Source organism: Balaenoptera physalus, assembly GCF_965194825.1.
Source record: "Balaenoptera physalus genome assembly, chromosome: 4".
In the NCBI taxonomy this organism is placed as follows: Eukaryota; Metazoa; Chordata; class Mammalia; order Artiodactyla; family Balaenopteridae; genus Balaenoptera; species Balaenoptera physalus.
This window is the reverse complement of record NC_138891.1, coordinates 78,143,761-78,166,065: the sequence shown is the minus strand read 5'-3', so window position 1 is coordinate 78,166,065 and position 22,305 is coordinate 78,143,761. Positions and strand designations below refer to the sequence as shown.

At 39.4% G+C, this 22,305-nt stretch overlaps 1 protein-coding gene across 3 annotated transcripts in view; it reads left to right on the top strand.

Moving 5' to 3' along the window:
- Positions 1 to 22,305, top strand: part of PARP14 (poly(ADP-ribose) polymerase family member 14) — a 63,532-nt gene that overhangs the window by 19,416 nt on the left and 21,811 nt on the right. For 2 of the 3 annotated variants that reach the window (XM_082459478.1, XM_082459477.1), the window contains exons 7-15: positions 1,508 to 1,741; positions 2,279 to 2,500; positions 5,280 to 5,358; positions 7,538 to 7,687; positions 8,004 to 8,066; positions 9,708 to 9,875; positions 13,733 to 13,939; positions 16,639 to 17,238; positions 18,518 to 18,651. In XM_082459478.1, coding sequence (XP_082315604.1) covers positions 1,508 to 1,741; positions 2,279 to 2,500; positions 5,280 to 5,358; positions 7,538 to 7,687; positions 8,004 to 8,066; positions 9,708 to 9,875; positions 13,733 to 13,939; positions 16,639 to 17,238; positions 18,518 to 18,651 — 1,857 coding nt within the window. The remainder of the gene's footprint in view (positions 1 to 1,507; positions 1,742 to 2,278; positions 2,501 to 5,279; positions 5,359 to 7,537; positions 7,688 to 8,003; positions 8,067 to 9,707; positions 9,876 to 13,732; positions 13,940 to 16,638; positions 17,239 to 18,517; positions 18,652 to 22,305) is intronic. The other variant, XM_082459479.1, reaches the window with a different exon arrangement.

Genomic DNA, 22,305 nt, shown 5'->3' with positions numbered 1-22,305 from the left:
CCACAGGGTGACATGTTTTTTAAAAATGTACTTAGCAACCTTTTCAACACAGGCTCTAACTAATCCAAACAGTCCTGGAAGCCCCCTACTGTGCCAGGTGTTAACTTCCTGAGCTGGGCGAATGTGGGCAGTCCTGGGGCAGGGATGCTTAGGGAAGGCCATTTGCATATCTTATTTGGAGAAAAGTCTATTCACATCCTTTGCTCACTTTTAAATTGAGTTACCTTTTTATTATTGAATTTTAAGAGTTCTTTATATATTCTGGATACAGGTCCTTTAACAGATATATGATTTGCAAATATTTTCTCCCATCCTGTGGGTCATCCTACTGTTTTGTTCAAGTTGTTACTTGCTTTAAAATATTTTTCGTTTAGTTTAAAATATGGAAAGAGATTGTAAAAAATTAGATTTCTACTTACAGTAAGCTTAAATCATAATTACAAGAATAATAGCTAACACTGACTATTTACTCTGAGCCAGGCACTCTACTAAGTGCTTGACATGCATTTTCTCATTCAGTGCCATGAGGCAGATTCCAGGATTATTATTATTCTCATTTCACAGATGAAGGAATGAGATTTAGAGGGGTTAAATAATTTGCCCAAATCCCACATTTAACAAATGATAGAGCTAGGGTTGGAATGTGCATTGCTCTATTTCAAAATATTAAAAATAATTTTGTTTCTCATTGAAAAAAACAAGCAAATAAACAAAAATCTCTTTTGGCCAAGGGTCAGTAATTGGAGTGAGTTCCAATCCTCATTCACCTTGAACGCTGAGTAGTAAGACATTCCTTCCATGCCTTTCACTCCCATAGGTGTGTGCCCTCTGAAGCCAAGACCTGCTCTGCATTACTCCTCAGTGACCCACGTGGGGCAGCTTTGACAATCACTTGGTCACACTCCCTCTCCCGTCTTCTCTTGGTGTCTTAGTCAAGCCTGATTAATCTGCTCACATTAACTGTCCTGCTGAAAAAGCTCCCATGGCTCTTCACTGCTGCTGGGAAGTCCAGTTGGCTTGGCACTTGAGGCCTTCTGTAGTCTGTGCTCAGCGTAACATTTCTAGCCTGGCTGGCACCATTTTGCTGCAGAAGCTATCTATCAGGTCAAACTCACCTACTTGCCGCTCACAACCTACCATGCTTCTGTCCATGCTGTTGCCCCTCCCGAATGACTTCCCCATCTCTCTCTGCCTGCTGCAACTATTCCCATTTCTCAGACACCACATCGCTCACAGTGTCTTTACTAGCCTCTGAAGGCACTTCCTCTGGACTCCTTTGGTGATCCCATACCATTTATGTATTGCTCTTTGACAGCTCTCTTTTGTCCTGGAGTGTTATTTAAATAAGTATCTAATAACACTCTCTTTTGGGGTGGTATTTCAATCTCTGAAAACTTAATCATCTTAGTTGTCCCCCATTGTGCCAAGCCCAGTGGCTCAAATACAGTAATCCTTGATGAATGCTTTTTCTTACAATTTGAAACAAATTGTTGGTTTTGTCTTTAAGACCGATGTGGTTGTCAACTCCATTTCGTCGGATCTTGAGCTCGATAGAGGGCCCCTTTCCAAGGCCATCTTGCAAAAAGCGGGACAGAAGCTCCAGGAGGAGCTGAAGACGGCTGGACAAGGGGTGGCTGTTGAGGTGGGCACAGTTATCCAAACCAGTGGTTGCAATCTGCACTGCCACCGTGTGCTTCACGTGGTGGCTCCGGACTGGACAAATGACAAAACATCACGCAAGGTGGGACCTGGTTTTAAATTCTCCAGGAAATTAAGTAGCCCTTTGGACTCTCCTTTCAGTGGAATGTAGATTGAACCCTGGCTGTGTCTGTTCTGTAATAACAGCACATTCTCATAGCCATTTCTTTCAGCTGTAGCTGACTTCTCCCGAGGACCAGTTAAAAATAGAAATTGATTACAGTTCTCAACCATTGTTGGGACTCAGGGAAGAATTACTGAAGATAGCACTCTTTAGTGAGGAAGGAAAGGTGAGGGCATGAAGAGCGGAAGAGACTGAAGGAACAGAACAGTAGCTGCTTTGCTTCTTTCCTTCATTTCTGAGTGAGTTTGAATCTTTTTGGAGGGTCTCACACATTCTTCTTTCCTTTTCCTTGTTTACTCCTCTGTTTTCCTTTCCCCTTCTGACTGCCCTTAGCCTGCCTTTTGTTGAAAGCAAAAAGGAGTAGACAGAGATCACAGAGTTGCTAAATTCTTGTTCTTTTTGTTCGAACTCCAATTTCCAGGAAAAATGTATAAGAATGTGCTTTGTGCTTTTCAGATCATGGAAAACATAATCAGAGAATGTTTGGAAATCACTGAGAGTTTGTCCTTAAACTCAATTGCATTTCCAGCAATAGGAACAGGAAATCTGGGGTTTCCTAAAAACATTTTTGCTGAATTAATCACCACAGAAGTGTTCAAATTCAGTAGCAAGAATCAACCCACAACTTTACAAGAGGTTTGCTTTCTGTTGCACCCAAGTGATCATGGAAATATTCAGGTACAGTCTTACTCATTACTCGTTATTTTGGCAACTGAGCCCTAACACGTTCAAGTGTCTTCTTGGTCTGATAGGTTGCTTCTTTCATGTATCTTCATACAGGAAAGTAAAAGAGTAGTGTGGACTAGTTGCAGCATGGCAAATTTCAAGCACATTTATGGATATAGAAAAAAATTTGACTTCTTATTAAGAAAAATTTGAAACATATGCAAAAGTAAACAAAATAGTATAATGAAATCCCTTGTACCCATCGTTCATCTTCATAGTTATCAACCTATGGCCAGTATGTTTCATCTCTATCTCCATTTATTTCCCTTCCTCCCATATTGTTTTTGAAGCAGATCCCATATATACCTTTTACCCATAAACAATTCAGTATTTGTTTTAGACATTAGGATTCTTTTTCAAAAGTAATCTAAGTACAATACTATTTCACACCTAAAAGAAATAGGCAATCATTCCTTTATTTCATCAATTATCATGTCAATGTTCACATTTCCAACTGTTTCATAAATATTTTATTTTGTTTTTATAGCTTATTGGTTTGAATCAGAATCCAAATGAGGCCCAAATATTGCAATGGAGTTGACATATCCCTTACGCCTCTTCTAATCTATAGAATTTCCTTCCATATGAACATAGAAATTTTAATACATAATATAAAAGCACAGTTGTGGTCCTACACATAGGAGAATGTCAGAATAAGATACAACTGAAGGCTCCGCACATCCCCATAGGAGTAAGACGGTTGGGACCAGAAATACCAGAACCATCTTTGGTCATAGAGTCCATCAACCAGCTCACGTTTGCTGAACACCAGCTGTGAGTAAGCCTCTGGGCTCAGCATTATGGGGGAACAAGAGGCATTTAATAAGAGGCCATTATTCCTGCCCTGCAAGTCCTTAGAGTCCAGGAGAGTAGATGATATTAATTGTTTGAAAAGTTCCATGATAATGCAAGAATTAAACAGATTAAGGCTAGCAACCCAAGAGATGTCCATAGATCATTGGACTAACTGAATTTTTAGGTCATACTTAATTTTTTTTCTGGATCTAGACACTACCTTTAAATACTTTGGAAGCAAACAAATCTAAATTCTAATCAGACAGCTAAACCACCTGGGCAAAATATGTGGTCCATTTAGTTGGCCTGCATAACTACAGTCATTTCTAGTCAATAAATGCTTTGTGAACAACCTCCCTATGACTTGCATTGTACAAAGTGATGTGGATTACAGAATGGGTATGTTGCATGTACTCTCCCTCCTATAAATCATAATTACTTTGGGAGCTAAGATTTATACACATAAAATGAACTAGAGACATGAAGTGCTGAGAGTTTTTGAATGAATGGCTGAATTCATTGTAGGGAAGTGAGTCCTGTGACATGGATCTGAACCCTCGAATCTCACTCTTTCTGTGCAACCTCAGCCTTTGTTATCTTTCCTAAAGATTCGAATTCTGCAAGTATTTTGTAAAGGGATTAGTCTATACAGACACCTTTATTGCCATTGGAAATAGTATTGATTCTCCATACATGGCTGTGACAATTTTTCTCTTAAGACTTTTAAAGACAGTTAAGCTTTGGTCATATTTTCACAAAAATCAGCAAAACTTATTGAAATATTTATAGGTGGAGACTAACAGAGGTTGCACACAGCAGCCTGTGGTTGGAACATAGCCTTTAGATGTGCTTTATTTGGGCTATTTTTAAAAAATTTGAATCAGTTGCTGGCATTTAAGAACCAAACTTGTCACATAAAACTCCAGATGTCCACTGTGACCTAAAAATTCAAAAGTTCTGGCACCTTGGACATGGATTTCTGCCTGAACAGTTCACTGTGGCCGAATGGCAGCCGCTCTCTAGTTCTCCAGAGTCAAACCAGTCCACCTTTACAACTGTAGCTCACGTTCCTGGTGCCGAGAACCCTGGCTCTGTAGTCTCTCCTGGTCCTTCTCCCATTATTGTATCAGCCTTTTAGCCAAGATGTTACTTGTTTTTTTTCCAACAAAATTTCCTGTTGCTTGTTTACAAGGAGGAAGAAAGTGGTGATTTTGGGGTGTCACTAACCAGGCAAAGAAATGGAATTCCAGCCTCTTGCTCCAAAAGCACTACTCCCCTAGCTGTTTCTCTCCTGGTACAAATAAGAAGTTAAAAACTGAAGTGTCTGGGTCCTTGTGATTGTCTTTCTTTTAACACTGTAGTTTTAACAACAACAAAGTATTTGTTTTACTGATTATGAAAGTAATACATGCTCATTGTAGAAACTTTGAACAATAAAAAATGCATAAATTCTTTTATTTGTATTTCATCTTAGTCTTCTTTTATATATGTGGACTTTTAAATGTGGTGTATTATATAATGTAATTTAGTATCATTCTTTTTTCATTTAATAGTATGAAATAAGGATTTCCCTAGTCCATTAACTATTCTTTGAAAACATAATTTTTAATGGCTGATAAATACTCCAACATATGGACATACTAAAATTTATTTAACCATTTTCCTGTTGGATTTTTAAACTGTTTAATTTTTTCTCAATTACAAATAGCATTGTAGTTATATTTTTGTTCACATCTTTGATAATTTTCATAGTTTGTATTTACAGAAATAGAATTTATGAATTTTTCATAACTTAAAAATCCATAATGAAAATAAATGATACTCTGAGAATTGTTCTCTCCTAAATATTTGTGCATGTAGGATCAAAAGGTCTGATGAATCAAATTCATTCATCTACAGAGAATTGTAGTGATTAAAACTGTCTTTGTATTTCTAGGCATTCTCAGATGAATTTGCCAGAAGGGCTAATGGAAATTTCATCAGTGACAAAATTCCCAAGGCTGAAGATACACAAGGTTCAATAAAGCTTTTAAATAGAGAAATTATTTTTAGTTGCTAAATAAGTATTCAGTGTTAAGTGAAAAATGATAGGATAATTTTTATGAAAAAAACAATTTGTGATAAAGAAGATAATAAATTATACTCTATACACCTGAGCATGCAAGACACTGGCCATGTTTATGTGATCTGGGGTGAAAGAGTAGGCAGGCCAGATTATATAATCTGTACAAGGGGTTTTCAGTGGTGATGAGGCTACTATTTTCTAAGGATGATGTGATTTCTGAAGTGTTTTCAGAAATAGACACATTTAAAGAGATGATACCAACCAAATACTTCTCCTCTGTCAAAGTTACTGTTGTATATTTGAGTTTATCCTATTTGGAGTTTGCTGAAGCTTCTTAAATCTGAATATGTATGTCTTCCATCAGATCTGGGGATTTTTCAGTCATTTCTTCAGATATATTTTTCTGCACTGATCTCTCTCTCCTCTCCTTCTGGTGCTCCAATAACATGAATGGTAAGCCTTCTGATAATGTCTCTGAGGGTCTGTTCTTTTTTTTTTTTTTTTTTCAGTCTTTTTTCTCTCTGTTCTTCAGATTGGATAATATTTATTAATCTACCTCCAAATTCACTGATTCTTTTCTCTGTACTATACTATTGAGCCTATCCAGTGAATTTTTTATTTCAAATATTGTATTTTTAAGTTCTAAAATGTCCATTTGATTCTTATTTTATAGTTTATATTTCTCTGCAGAGACCCCTGTTTTTCCATTCATTCCAAATCATTTCCATGCATTCAAGTGTGTTTACTTCGCCCTTAGGGAGCGTAGTTATAGTAGATGCTTTGAAGTCTTTGTCTGATCATTCCAACATCTGAACCATCTTGGGATTAGCATCTATATTGAGTGTCTTTATCCTTGAGAATTTGTCACATTTTCCTGGTTCTTTGTATGACAAGCAATTTTGGATTATAGAATGGGCATTTTAAACATTGTGTTGTAAGACTTGGGTCCTGTTAAAATCCTCTGGAAAATGGTGATTGTTTTGTTTGTTTTTTTGTTTGATCAGGTAGCCAATCAGTTAACGTCATTCTACAAGTTCTGCCTCACTTCCTGTGTGGGCAGTGGTTCCAAGGTCAATTCCATTCTCAAGGCCTTTGCTGTGCAGCTTGGGTCTGCCCCACATACACAGCTCTGGGGTGAGCTCAGGGTTGACTCCAGTCATACACAGAACAGGGGGTCACCACTCCAGTGTTCCCCTTACATTCTCTGACTTGCAGGAGCCCATTTTCGAGGTCTTCTGGCCAGAAGGACAAGGTTCTCTCAGAGGTGAAGCTGCCTGTTCTGTTGCCTCATTATTCTGCGTGATCAGGGGTGCCCTTGGGCAAAGCAGAGGGGGTGGGGGGTGGGGGGAGGGAACCAAATAAACAAAAACACAGGGATTTCCCATACACCACATATATACTTTTCAGACCACAAGGCCCTTTTTCCTGATTCTTCTGGACAGAAATACAGAATGTCTCTCAGAGTGTTAGCTCCCTGCAATGCCGCTGTGGAGTTCTGCAACCGGGGCACCTTGGTACAGGGCCTGGATTTAATAAGGAAAAATATGGAAAATTATGAGGCTTCTCTGCCATACTCTTCAGCTCACAGGGACCCATATTCTCAATCCTCTGGCCACAAAGACAGAGATTCTCTGAGAGTTTTGCTGCCTGTTCTCATTGTGTAGTTCTGTAACTAGGGCCATGCTTGGGTCAAAGCTGGGAGAGAAAAGAGGAAAAATTTCAAAACAAAACAAAATGGGAAGCAGCACAGGCTGCTTCTTCAAGTTTTGACTCCCTTCCCCAGTCTGCCTGCTGTTGTGCACGTCTCAGTTCTCAGAGTGGCTTTTTGTATTTGTCCCATGTTGTTACTTGTAGTCAGTGGGAAAGAAAGGCTCAAGTGGGCTAATTCACCTCATCCAGCAGCAGAAGGCCATGTTTGATATGTATTATATTTTATAATCCTTTTCCAGAAACAGACCATCAGGGGCTCAAGGCCAGGGCCAGGTTAAATGCCAGAAATCACAGAGAGAGAGACAGAAACAGAGAGAGAGAGAGAGAGAGATGAGAGGGGCACAGGTGAGAACCATGAGACCTAAGTCATTCTTGCTGTTGTCGACTTGTTACTGAGTCTATTTTTTTATTCTTATCAGGTTTATATGGGACTGTTTCTAACCCTGATTCAGGAGTGCATGAAATGAAGATTGGGCCCATCATTTTCCAGGTAGCCTCTGGAGATATCACCAAAGAAGAGGCAGATGTGATTGTAAATTCAACATCAAAGGCATTTAATCTCAAAGCAGGTACTTGACTTATAGAATTTTGACTAGTGTAATAGTCACAGTAGAGCCTGTGAAGGAGAGTTCCTATAGCCAAACTGGTTTCTACAACTTTGGCTTATTGATATTAATTAGTAATTTAAAAATTATTTTGACATTGTTTCTCATAATTGGGAACAGCTCTTTTATGAGTTTTTCTTCTTTGTTATCAGAAATACCCAAGTTATAGGATTCCTTTGAGGATGGGGAAAGCATTTAGATAATTAGGCAGTCATTCTGATCCAAATGTCCTGTAATATTTTTTATTCATGTGTGTAAACATCTTGCTTTTCTCATGTAGGGGTCTCCAAAGCAATTTTAGAACATGCTGGGAAAAGTGTGGAAATGGAATGTTCTCGTCAAGGTAAGGCACAATGCTATCTTTTTGGTTCTAAGTTTTAAGTAGAAGACTGAATATGGGAGGCTGTGGAGGATGAGGAAAGTCCTGGGATTGGGGAGACAACATATTGATCTTAAAATCATACCTTTCACTAAAGAATTCCAGTTGTAGAGAATTAGAAGTGAAAAGTAATCTCACAGTTAAAAAGAGAAGCAAGAAAGATTCATCAAAGGTAGTATTTCAGGAGTTTCTTATTCACATAAAATGCTTTATCTGCCAATTCAGACATTTTGTTTTTTAAATAATCAAAGAGTGGGTTCAAAGACTAAATAGACATTTCACCAAAGAAGACATGCAGATGGCCAAGAGGCACATGAAAAGATGCTCAACATCACTAATTATTAGAGAAATGCAAATCAAAACTACAATGAGGTATCACCTCACACCGGTCAGAATGGCCATCATCCCAAAATCTACAAACAATAAATGCTGGAGAGGGTGTGGAGAAAAGGGAACCCTCTTGCACTGTTGGTTGGTGGGAATGTAAATTGATACAGCCACTATGGAGAACAGTATGGAGGTTCCTTAAAAAACTAAAAATAGTGGGGCTTCCCTGGTGGCGCAGTGGTTAGGAGTCTGCCTGCCAATGCAGGGGACACAGGTTTGAGCCTTGGTCTGGGAAAATCCCACATGCCGTGGAGCAACTAAGCCCGTGAGCCGCAACTACTGAGCCTGCGCGTCTGGAGCCTGTGCTCCGCAACGGGAGAGGCTGCGACAGTGAGAGGCCCGCGCACAGCGATGAAGAGTGACCCCCACTCGCCGCAACTGGAGAAAGCCCTCTCACAGAAACGAAGACCCAACACAGCCAAAAGTAGATAAATAAATAAATAAATTTATAAAAAAAACAAACAAACAAAAAAAACAACTAAAAATAGAGCTACATACAACCCAGCAATCCCACTACTGGGCATAGACCCTGAGAAAAACATAATTAAAAAAGAGACATGTACCACAATGTTCATTGCAGCACTATTTACAATAGCCAGGACGTGGAAGCAACTAAATATCCATTGATAGATGAATGGATACAGAAGATGTGGCACATACATACAATGGAATATTACTCAGCCATAAAAAGAAACGTAATTGAGTTATTTGTAGTGAGGTGGATGGACCTAGAGTCTGTCATACAGAGTGAAGTAAGTCAGAAAGAGAAAAACAAATACCATATGCTAATGCATATATATGGAATCTAAAAAGAAAAAAAAAAAGGTACTGATGAACCTAGTGGCAGGGCAGGAATGAAGACGCAGACATAGAGAATGGACTTGAGGACACGGGGAGGGGGAGAGGGAAGCTGGGGTGAAGTAGCATTGACATATACACACTACCAAATGTAAAATAGATAGCTAGTGGGAAGCAGCAGCATAGCACAGGGAGATCAGCTCGGTACTTTGTGACCACCTAGAGGGGTAGGATAGGGAGGGTGGGAGGGAGGCTCAAGAGGGAGGGGATATGGGGATATATGTATGTAAATGGCTGATTCACTTTGTTGTACAACAGAAACTAACACAGCATTGTGAAGCAATTATAGTCCAATAAAGATGTATTAAAAAGAGTGGGTTCAGCATCTAATTTTGCATCTTTTTGTCTTGTGTTTCCCAGCTCAAGGGGGCCACAGAGATTATATAATTACCGAAGGTGGATTATTGAAGTGCAAGAATATTATTCACGTCATTGGTGGAAATGATGTCAAGAGATCGGTTTCCTGTGTTTTGCAAGAGTGTGAAAAGCAGAATTACTCGTCTGTTTGCCTCCCAGCCATCGGGACAGGTTTGTAGCCTTTGGCTGTCAAGGCTAAATCCCAAAATGACTAGTTTCCCTTGGATTGGTGCTGATGGCTAATGTACTTACTGCTGAGTCTACATCAGGGCAGCTTCCTCAAGCCAGGGCAGCCCCCGAGGGAAGGAGCAAAGTCTGTGGGTAGTTTAAGTAAAAAAGGGAAAAATGAAGAAAACTGAAGAGAGTATTGGGATAGTAGACATGTGCTTTCTAATGTGGAAGGGAAGGGAGAGGAAGGGAGGGGAAAGGAAAGAAAGTCCATCTCTCATTGCTTTCATCAGCTCCTTTCTCTTTTCCATCCTCTACACATCCCCCATTATTTAGTCTGACTTCCCCTCCATCCCCTCTCCATGGAAACATCAGTGCACGGACTTTTGCCTCCCCATGGCCGACTCTCAGACAGCATGGCTGTCCGTCTTCTCTTGCCTCCTCGACAGTGGGCTGGCCATGGGGCATCGTGACCTCTCAGTCGCCAGAATCCAGTGGGTTCTCATGGGTCAGAAACTCTCCACCTTCCTCCTTTCAGCCTGCCTGCCTCTTTGAAGTTTCTTATTTTCCTTAAACTACATAATGATTGTATGAGTCTTCATTTATAAGGATGGTGCTTTGGGCTTATCATTTGTAAGGTGGTGCTCCTTGAGCTCTTTTCCCAGAAATCTGAGTCATGTGCATTAATCAGGGATTCCTGCTCAGTCTCCTTTAAGAGAGCTGCTCAGGGGAGGCAAATACTCTCAGGCTTGAAGTGGGATGGAGCTGACTGGTCCCAGAAAGAGAAGGCTCAGCACTGGATTAATCATTCCATTGCTCAGGAATCTAAGTTTGAGTGTCTCACACTGGCATTCTAGGCCCTCCAAAAGTTTAGCCTTAATAAACCTAACCATCCTTGTCACTTTCTGGGCCTTCTTCTAATTCTCTTTCCCATACTTTGATTTCTCTTATTTTTCATTGCTCTTAATGTTCCCACATAGAATGTTATGTCTCCTTAGTTCTCTGTTTCTGAAAGTATAATTTATGTTCCCTTTATGCTTTCATTCCCCTTGTAGTATCATTCAATCCTAGCAGATTAGCCAATGTATTATCTGTCTATCATCTATGTAGCATCTATCTATCTATTTATCATCTATCATTTTCTATGGACACCTACTAATGATTCCCCAGTCTCTATCTCCATCTGCTTTTTCCTCTGAGCTCTTGTCTTGTGTTTCCATCTTGACTTTATTTGTGCCAAGAAAGCAGGCAGCCTAAGGGTGGCACAGACCTTCCCAAGGGAGTCCCTGGGTGGAGTCAAAGAAGAAATAAGGAAATGAGGCAGTTTTAGTTTTGTATAATTATTTCTGGGTTACTGCAAACCTGTTGTTTTTTCCACTGACCTGGTTGTATTGCTGGTCTGCACAAATAAATCAAAGTTAGCAAATTCTCCTTCCTCATCTTCTTTACCTGTCTCTATCACCACCTGAGCAGGCCCTTAGACTAACAGATGGGGAGCTTTTTTGCTTAGTGGTGATTATGAGTTGAATTGAGACTGTGATTGAGACAGTTGCTAGCAGTAAAGGAAGCCCTCTCCCTGTTCCTCACGGGCTTGAGGGGAGAGAATGGGTACTCACTGGTACCTGCAAGTACCTCAAGCTCAAAGCAAACTCCAAACTCCAGTTCATTGTCTTCTCCCCCACACCTGCCCTTCCTCTTATATCCCTGAGCATGTTAAAAACATCACTTTCTATCTAGAATCCTTGATTCTACCTTCTTCATGACTCCTATGTGTATTAGTTTATTAATTAGTTTGATTAAATATTTACTGAGTGTCTGCTATGTGCCGGGCACTGAGCTGCGGCAGCAGGGATAGAAAGATGACTAAGAAAAGGGTCCAGTCCTCAAGGGGCACCTGGCCTTTTGTGAGACACAGACATGTCAACAAACAACTGCAGTGCAACGGGACTTATGAAATACACGTGAAGGTTGTAGGTGGCAAAAGACGGGGAACAAAGGGGAAGTATAAAGCCAGTTGGCCACTTGGTCCTGCTGACTTTACTTTCTAAATATCTCCTCAATCCCTACACCCAGCTCTTCATTCTGGCCTCCTCTCTTTGTTCAGCTCTTGTCTTTTGCCTAAACCTTTATTTAAATTATCCTGTTTAGACCTGGCTCCCTGCTCCAGTGCCTCCTCCACCTACCCCCCTACCTCCCCCGTTTATCTTTCTCAAAAACAAACCTGTTCCCCTGAACACACCAGGTTCACATATCACACTTTTTACACAGTTCTGTCTGGCATAGCCTTTCCCTCAGGTTTCCATACTTCACCTGTTGAACACCTGTTCATCCCCACATATCACATCCTCTGTGTCCCAAGTGCTTAGATTATTGAGAGTGAATGAATATATCTGAACATTCCCATTTAAATTCTTCCAAATAGCATGGAATAACTACAGCATTGCAATGGAGAATTTCCCTCTTTCCCTGATCATCTAATAAAAAGAAAAAACCTGCACAAACCCTCTAGGTTAGTTTTATATGGGGATTGTCTACATTCCTACAGTTGTCTCCATAGCCAAGTCAAAGAGGTCTGCTCTCCTTTCTGCAGTAATAGCGGGCACTGTCAACAGGGATAACCCAAGTAGGCCCTTTGTCTATCACACCAAGTTGGCCAGAGGACTTTCACATTGCCCACTCCCCACCCTGCAATGTGACAGCTGCTATTCATATGGAACTGCTTCCATGGCTTTTCGTGAGCCTTTTCAAGGAACTTTTCATGATCTTACCTAGCCAGTAGGCTTGAGAAACAAGATATGGAGCATGCTTAAAATAGGAAAAGACCTTGCTCAGGTGGCAACCTTGAACCCTGAAAGTCAACTAAAATCACAGTGACCGTGGGACGAAAAACTTCTTGGAGGCTCATGGATAACTTGTATGCAAAGAATTATAGATTATAACAAATAGCTTATGGCTCTAGGTGTCTTACGAAATTAGCTCAGTTTAAATCAGGTCCCCAAAGACATCTGAGAGAATAAGGATATATACGTAATAGTTAAGAAATGACTGAACAAAAAATAATGCTGTTCTCTTTATTTTTTAAATTAATTAATTTATTTATAATTAGTTCTCTTTTATTTATTTACTTTTTGCCTGCGTTGGGTCGTCGTTGCTGTGTATGGACTTTCTCTAGTTGCGGCGAGCAGGGGCTACTCTTCATTGTGGTGCATAGGCTTCTCTTTGCGGTGGCTTCTCTTGTTACAGAGCACGGGCTCTAGGGCACGGGCTTCAATAGTTGTGGCACGCGGGCTCTAGAGCACAGGCTCAGTAGTTGTGGCACATGGGCTTAGTTGCTCCGCAGCATGTGGGATCTTCCCGGACCAGGGCTCGAACCTGTGTCCCCTGCATTGGCAGGCGGATTCTTAACCAACTGTACCACCAGGGAAGACCTGTTCTCTTTAAAGAGCATGATATTTCAACATACATTAGCTTCTTTTGCTTTTGTGGATCTTTTGAGGACACCAGTGAGCCAAGAAAGGTTAACTGTGCTCTGTAACACAGAGGAACATAGTGAGCTGGGATCAGCTGAATAGAGCAAATAACAGATATCAGACACCAAGTTATGTTTCTGGGTCCTTTGTTCATTGTTGGGCTGTTCCTGACATCCTGGAACAAAAACTCCCCATTGCATCTAGGACTTCAAGGGTGTCTGCTGATGCATTTTAGAAAAGTCCATGGTGATGAAAGAGTTGGGGAGTGGGAATTTATTCTGAGAATCAGAATCCCTAATTTATTCCTCGGCCTTTTCCAGTTGGGTCTTCTTTTTCAAATCCAGTTGGATCTCTTTTTTTCCCAATCATTTTTATTATTTGCCTTTCTAGGAAGTGCCAAACAAGATCCAGATAAGGTTGCAGCAGCCATAATTGATGCCATTGAAGACTTTATTCAGAAAGGATTGGTCCAGTCTATGAAAAAAGTTAAAGTTGTTATCTTTCTGCCTCAAGTACTGGACGTGTTTTATGCCAACATGAAGAAAAGAGAAGGATCTCAGCCTTCTCCCCAGCAGCCTATGATGTCTAAAATTTCATGTGAGTTGTTCATTTTTATGAAATACATGTTCCTAATATTGATGTCACATGAGAAATAGCTATTCTTTTTTCTGGTAGTTTATTAGCTTTGTTCCAGCTTTATGGAGATATAGTTGACATACATCACTGTATAAGTTTGACCTATACAGCATAATGGTTTGACTTACATATATTGTGAAATGAATACCGCAATAAGCTTAGTTAGCATCCCTCATCTCACGTAGATACAATAAAAAGAGAAAGTAAAAAAAGAAAAGAAGAACATTTTTCCTTGTGACAAGAACTCTCTTAACAACTTTCATATCTATCATGTAGTAGTGTTAACTACAGTCACTAAAGAATGTTTCTGGACCCAGTTCCAATGTGTGTATGGAGGCTTCCCTGTACCTACAAGCAATTCTCAGATGCCAGCAGGGTGTCTGAGGATTCAACTCAATTCTGACCATCATCTACCCAGAGATGGAATCAGATTCCACAGGTAAAGGGCTCAGTGCCACAAGACTGCCCTCCGCTTCAGATACCAATCACAAGCCAAATACTGTATATATGAGAAAAATATTTGGTCATTCTGACCAAATATATTTTTTCTTATAAATCACAGTATTACAGTCATCATTCTGTACATTACATCCCTAGTACTTATTTATCTTGTGATTGGAAGTTTGTATCTTTTGACCGCCTTTCTCCAATCTCCTCTCACCCTCACCCCGCAACCTATAGTAACCATAAATCTGATCTCTTTTTCTATGAGTTTTTTTTTTTTCAGATTCTGCGTATCAGTGAGGTCATACAGTATTTGTCTTTCTCTGTCTGACTTGAAATAGCTAATCTTTAATGAACTATCACAGAGAAATTAAGAAAACAATCCCATTTATAATTGCATCAAAAAGAATAAAATACCCAGGAATAAATTTAACCAAGGAGGTGAAAGACCTGTATCATGAAAATATACAACATTGATGAAAGAAACTGAAGAAGATACAAATAAATGGAAAGATAGTTCATGCTCATGGATTGGAAGGATTAATATTGTTAAAATATCCATACTACTTAAAGCAATCTACAGATTCAATGCAATCCCTATCAAAATTCCAGTGGCACTTCTCACTGAAGTAGAACAAACAGACTTGAAACCATAAAACTCCTACAAGAAAACATATGGGTAAGCTCATCAACACTGGTCTTAGCAATGACTTTTTAGATTTGACACTAAAATTACAAAAGCAAAATGAATAAGTGGGACTACATCAAACTGAAAAGCTTCTGCACAGCAAAGGAAGTCATAAACAAAATGAAAAGAGAACCCACTGGATGGGAGAAAATATTTGTAAATCGTATATCTGATAAGGGGTTAAATCCAAAATATATAAAGAACTCATACAACAATAGAAAAACCCCCAAACAATTTGATTTTAAAATAGAGTATCTGAATAGTCATTTTTCCAAAAAAGATATACAGCTGGCCAATAGGTACATGAAAAGGTGCTCAACATCATTAATCATCAGGGAAATGGAAATCAAAATCATAATGAGTGATCACCTCACATGATAGAACAGCTATTATCAAAAAGACAAGGGAGGGACTTCCCTGGTGGCACAGTGGTTAAGACTCTGTGCTCTCAATGCAGGGGGCCCAGGTTCAATCCCTGGTCAGGGAACTAGATCCCACATGCATGCCGCAACTAAGAGCTCACATGCCACAACTAAGAGCAGGTGAGCTGCAACTAAGGAGCCCGCCTGCTGCAACTAAGACCCAGTGCAACCAAATAAATAAATAAATAAATAAAATATATATTAAAAAAAAAAAGACAAGGGACTTTCCTGGTGGTCCAGTGGTTAAGACTCCATGCTTCCACTGCACGGTGCATGGGTTTGATCCCTGGTCAGGGAACTAAGATCCCACATGCCACGTGTCACAGCAAAAAAAAAAAAAAAAAAGTATTAAAGACTCAAATGTTAAGACCTGACCATAAAACTCCTAGAAGAAAACATAGGGGAAAATAAATGATTAAAAAAAAAAAAAAAAGACAAGAAATAACAAGTGTTGGTGAGGATGTGGAGAAAAGGGAACCCTCATGCACTGTTGGTGGGAATGTAAATTGGTGCAGCTACTGTGGAAAACAGCATGGAGGTTCCTCAAAAGTCTAGAAATAGAACTACCATAGGATCCAGCAATTCCACTTCTGGGTATTTATCTGAAGGAAATGAAATCACTCTCTGGAATCCATGTTCACAGCAGCATTTTCAATAGCCACAACATGGAAACATTGAAAGATGAATTATAAAGAAGATGTGGTGTATATGGAATATTACTCAGGCATAAAAAAGAAGGAAATCCTGCTACATGCAACAACATGTGTGGACCTTGAGGGCATTATGCTCAATGAAATAAGACAGAGAAAGACAAATACTGTATGATAGCACTTATACAGAGGACAGATTGGTGATTGCCGGTGGGTGCAGAGGGGTGGGAGTTGGGTGAAATGGGTGAAGTTGGTCAAAAGGGTAAAAGCATCCAGTTATAAGATAAACAAGTCCTAGGGTTGTAATGTACAGCATGGTGACAAAGAAAGAAAGAAAGAGAGAGAGAGAGGAAGAGAGGAAGGAGGGAGGGAGGGAGGAGGGAGGGAAGAGGGAGGGAGGAAGGAAGAAGGAAAGAAAGAAAGAAAGAGCTAACCTTCCTTTCTTTTCTTTTTTAGCATTCTTGGGCTTCTCAAGTAAATCTCCCCCAAAACAGACTCCTTTGGTTTTAGAAAAGAAAACAGAATCAGCAGTTTTTCAGGTGTGTGGTGAAAATGTAAAAAGTGTAGAAAAAGTCTTCTTCTGGATACAGGATCTCATTCAAAAGGAACAGTGTCCCTACACCAGTGAAGATGAATGTATCAAAAACTTTGATGTAAAGGAATATCAGGAATTGAATGAGCTTCAGAAGAAGTTAAATATTTCCATTTCCTTGGACCGTGAAAGACCTTTGATTGAGGTTTCTGGAATTACCAAAGATGTGATACAGGTTAGAAATGCAATTGAGGACATGATTAAGAGAGTTAGATTGTCCAAAGAACAGGAATACCTGGCAGATCGTACCAGTGATTTTGTGGAATGGCAATATAAGGACGATAACAAGTTTCATAGTTTTGACAAAATTACCAATATGCAACTGGAGGATGCAAAGAAACAAAAGAGAAAGACAATTGATGTTAAAATTAATCATCAGAGCTACACAGTGGACTTGGAAACATACATTGCTACAGATGCAAACGGAAAGAGTTTACCTGTTGGGCGCCGTACAAAACCTGAAGGTGAATCAAACTATCATGCTTGTTGTCCATTACTTTATGCCTGTGATGTGTGTTGTACATACATCAAAATGTTGTTCAAGTAGATAAAATCCAAGTACCCTTATGGAAGAAAATAGAAAACTTGGTCTCAGCTGAAGGACCTTACACTTTGGCCATGAAAATACAGCACGGGTGCACCCAACAGCTGATCATTATTATCTTAATGGTAACAATAGTCAAATGTTGCATTTGTTCTCATCTCTACAGTTTACAAGCTTCCCGGAGCCAGTTTTGCTGGGGAGGTAATGGCTGCTTCTGTCAGGAAAGGGAAAGCCATGGGCTGTAAAGTAGCCCAAGGCTTTCTAGAACAAAAGACTGAAGACAGCCTAGTCAGAGAGTGGGCACTCTGTGTCTGTGACTGATGACCCAGAGTGGATGGGGAGCCTGAAGGATCTTCTCCCAGAAGTCACTAGCTCCTCTGCCCTGAGGATAAGATTCTTTGACACACACATCAGGAAGCAGTCTTCAAGATTCCTGAGAAGGGAATGCTTGTCTTGTGTAGTCAGCTATTCCTGCCTTTGACACATAAATCCCCCACTGAAAACTACTAAATTGGCTTTCAGTACATTGAGAGATCAGTGTGAACGAATTCCTCAGACTCTGAGCAACCCTGGGGAAATGACAAGTCAAATACAGTATTCTGTTTAGCAGACGGGGAGACAGAGCTGCCACCACAACCTGCCATGTAGCAAAATCTCCCACCCACCCAGCTCTTAAGGATGCTGTGAAGAATAATGAAAGAATAGATGTGGAGGGCCTGGTGGTTGTGGTGAGTTCTGGCAAAAAGCCATGCATTTGTAAGCAAAACATTAATGACTATATATTGAAAACACTGTAGGAAAATCATTTATATTATATGTAAAATTATTAAATTATGACAGATTAGAGACTGAACAGAATATGCAGCTGAGTTCTATTACACCAGCAGTTCTCAAATCTGAGCATGATCAAACTTGTTAAGATGCAGGTACCCAGGTTCCACCCTCAGAGATTTTGATTCGGTAGATCTGTGAGGTTTTTTTTAAGCAAGCGTTATAGTTGGTTCTGAGGTGGGTTATCTGTGGTCCACCTTTTGAAAACATTCTTCTAGAAAGATAAGGGGCTTCTTGAACACCTTGAATTAGGAGATTGTAAAACAAGAGCACAAATGATACTCAGTTTTTCAAAGCATACCAGGAATGTGGACTATGCGGATGAGCCTTTCTAGGTGCGAGGGAGTTTTCAAATGTCTGCTTTGCAGTTGAGATCCCCTTATACTGGAGCGATATGAAGCAGCAGAAAGTCTGTGTGGTTGAGCTACAGCCTGATAATTCAGAATACAAAACTGTGGCAAGCAAGTTTAACGAGACCTGTGCAGACTTCATCATAGAGAAGGTAAGCCTTCCGCTGACATGGAGTTTCTACACGGTGGAAATAGAGGTATCATCGTCCTGGATAAATACATTTTCATTCACTTCCTATCACATTTTTTACCCAGAATTAGAATATTTTATGGCAATTAGGTTTTAAATTCTAGATTCTACTCATGTCACTATGATTACTGAGACATTGAAATTCTTGTGTCAGTTATTACAATATAATATTAGATTGTAATATATTAGAATAATAAAGATATATATTTACTTTGTGAAGCAAGCTAATAATTCCTAGATATGGCTCCAAAGTTGGAGTTGATAACTAGCAAAGTTGGAGTTGATAACTAGCAAATTAGATCAGGATTATGTGCTTCTGCCCCACTATTCACAGATCAACAGTCCTTGCTTCCTTGATAATCCAGCGGTCCTTTCCCTGTTCATTCCCCTTATTTTGGCATCTTCTGCTTTTAAACATTAGAAAGTTTCCTTTTTGAAATTATTTTTCTCCCTTGACTTCTAGGACAGTATTATTTTGATGCTTTCTTCTCCTTCTTTAACTAATGCTCCTTTCATTTTCACTGGCATCTGTTCCTCCTCTAAACCCCTAATCCTAGGTAACCCACAGGATTTATATTTTGGTATTCTGTCTCTGCAGTTCACCAGGGAATGTTTTTACTCTTCTTGGCTGCAGCTATTATTTCAGTGTTGATAGCTCTCAAATCAACATCACCAACCTGGATCTTTTTTTTTTTTTTTTTAAATGGGAATTATTTATTTATTTATTTATTTATTTATGGCTGTGTTGGGTCTTCGTTTCTGTGCGAGGGCTTTCTCTAGCTGCGGCAAGCGGGGGCCACTCTTCATCGCGGTGCGCGGGCCTCTCACTATCGCGGCCTCTCTTGTTGCGGAGCACAGGCTCCAGATGCGCAGGCTCAGCAACTGTGGCTCATGGGCCCAGTTGCTCCGCGGCATGTGGGATCCTCCCAGACCAGGGCTCGAACCCGTGTCCCCTGCATTGGCAGGCAGATTCTCAACCACTGTGCCACCAGGGAAGCCCCAACCTGGATCTTTGACTCAAGCTCTAGAACTTGAGTTCCCAAGTGGCCTAAAAAAGTCTCCACTTGAATATCTGCTAAATCAATTTCCCTAAAATCTAACTCATCTCATCATTTCCCCTTCCTTCCTGCTTTCTGTCCTTGGTTCCACCACTTTCTGAGTAAAGCTAGAGATCTTTGAGTACCTTCCCTTCATCTGTAATAACAAGTCTGCCAGTAAGGCCTGCATTGTCTTTCTTTGCAAATTTTCTCTTATTCTCTATTTGCACTGCCACCACTCTGTTTATTCATGTACTTAATAATACATATAATATTATTATTATTACATAATAATTCAAAAAATATTTGAAGTGTCCTACAAAGATATACCTTCAGATAACATAAATATGGACAAAAAGAAAAGTAGGGCAGGGAAATTAAGATAATTACAGAGGTACTGTTAGTTCACAAAAATACATAACATGAAGTCCTAGATAGTTACTAGAGGAGGCCCTCAAATTTGTCCTTGATCTTCCTAGTAGACAAAGCAAAGAAGTAAACACTCAGCTCTAAGATTCATAATGTCCATAAATCAAAGAGCAAAGCATTTGATCAGGAGACTCAACAGTTTTTCACAATACTGAGACTGACTCCCGAAAGTGTTCGCCTGTGAATAAGTACTAGAGAATATCTTCAAAATCATCCTCACAATAAATTCAATATCAAATCTTATACCATTTTTTTTAATCCCTCAATGTAGGAAGGAGAGGAATAGGTTAGAGAGATTAAGAGGTACAAACTTAGAGTTGCACAGTAGCTGAGTCACAGGTATGAAATGTGCAGTGTGGGTAATATAGTCAATAATTATATCTTTGTATGGTGACTGATCATGGCTGGACTTATCTTGGTGATCATTTTGAAATATATGGAAGTATGGAATCGCTATGCTGTGTAACAGGAACTAGCATAGTGTTGTAGGTCAGTTATACTTCAAAAATAAACAAACAAACTCATAGAAAAAGAGATCAGATTTGTGGTTACCAGAGACAGGGGGTATAGGGAGAGGGAACTGGATGAAAGGTAGGCAAAAGGTACAAACTTGCAGTTTAAGATGAGTACTGGAGATGTAATGTACAACATGATAAATATAATCAACAGTGCTTTCATACACTATATTATGTGTGAAAGTTGTTGGGAGAGTGGATCCTGGGAGTTCTCATCACACGGAAAAAATTTTTTTTCTATTTCTTTAATTTTGTATCTATATGAGATGATGGATGTTCACTGGACTTATGATGATCTTTTCATGATATATGTAAGTCAAACCACTATGCTGTACATCTTAAACTTATACAGTGCTATATGAATGTAAACTATATCTTAATAAAACTGGAAGAATAAATAACCTTGCCAAATAGATAGATCCCTGTATGTTGAGCAAAACAATTATATGTGGTACCAAGAAAATGTAATTCAAGTACGCAGCTCTTTCATGGTCTGGTTCTGAGACAATAAGTTTCATTAAAGATACCAATTACAGTCCTCTGGGAGTGGCTGACTGGCACATTGTGATGAGATGCCAAGTCCAAATTGAGCAGGACCACCCAGTTGACCAGAAATGTCTGCAGTGAGCCCTGGAGTCTTACTGTGTGTTGGCAGACCTTCACCAGAGAAATGACTTCACTACCCTTTTGTAGTGGAACCCTTTTTTCAAATAAAATCTTATGTGAAATCCCAGTCTATGACCCCAGTAAAAGCAGAGCTAGGTTGTACTTAAGGCACCTCTGTGGAGGTGTCTAGTAGTGCAAAAGCACTAACATGAAAAATGGGTGGTCTGTCATCCTCCATGACTGTCATGTCTTGTGACTAAGATTTTTTAACACCCATGAACTTCCACCTAGATTCAACAATTTTGTAACATTTGCTTTTTTTCCCTCACTCTCTCTGTTTTTCCTGAAAAAATTGAAAGTAAGTTGCAGATATCATGACACTCCTAAATATTATAGCATATGTATCCTAAGAATAAAAACATTCTCTTAAATAACACAAATATCATTATCCCTTATAATAATATCCAATAGAAGGTCAATATTGAGATCATCCCTGTTGCTCAAAACAGCTTTCTTATAACTTCCCCCCAACCCCTGCCCCCAATCTGGACTCACACATTGCATTTTGTCATTGTGTCTCCTTCATCTCTTCTGATATAGAACAGTACTCCTGCATTTTTAAACATTATTTTTCATGATATTGAAATTTTAGAAGAGTTTAAGCTAGTTGTGTTGTAGAATGTTCCACATTCTGGCTCTGCCTCGCCTAGATTTTTTAAGAATCCAAGCAGTTTTCTTATAGATTCTAGATTTGTCTGATTGCGCATGGTGTCATTTAATTTATTCCTCTATCCGCTTTATTTCTGGTAAACTTGGAGTTAGGTTGAAAGGCTTGGGTAAATTCAGATGAATATTTTTTGCAAGAATATATTTTGTAGGTGAGGCATCAAAGAAGCTTCTTTTTATTTATTTATTTATTTATTTACTTTTATTGAACTATTGTTGATTTACAGTACTGTGTTAGTTTCTGGTATACAGCAAAGTGACTCAGATGTGTGTGTGTGTATATATAATATGTATATAATTTTA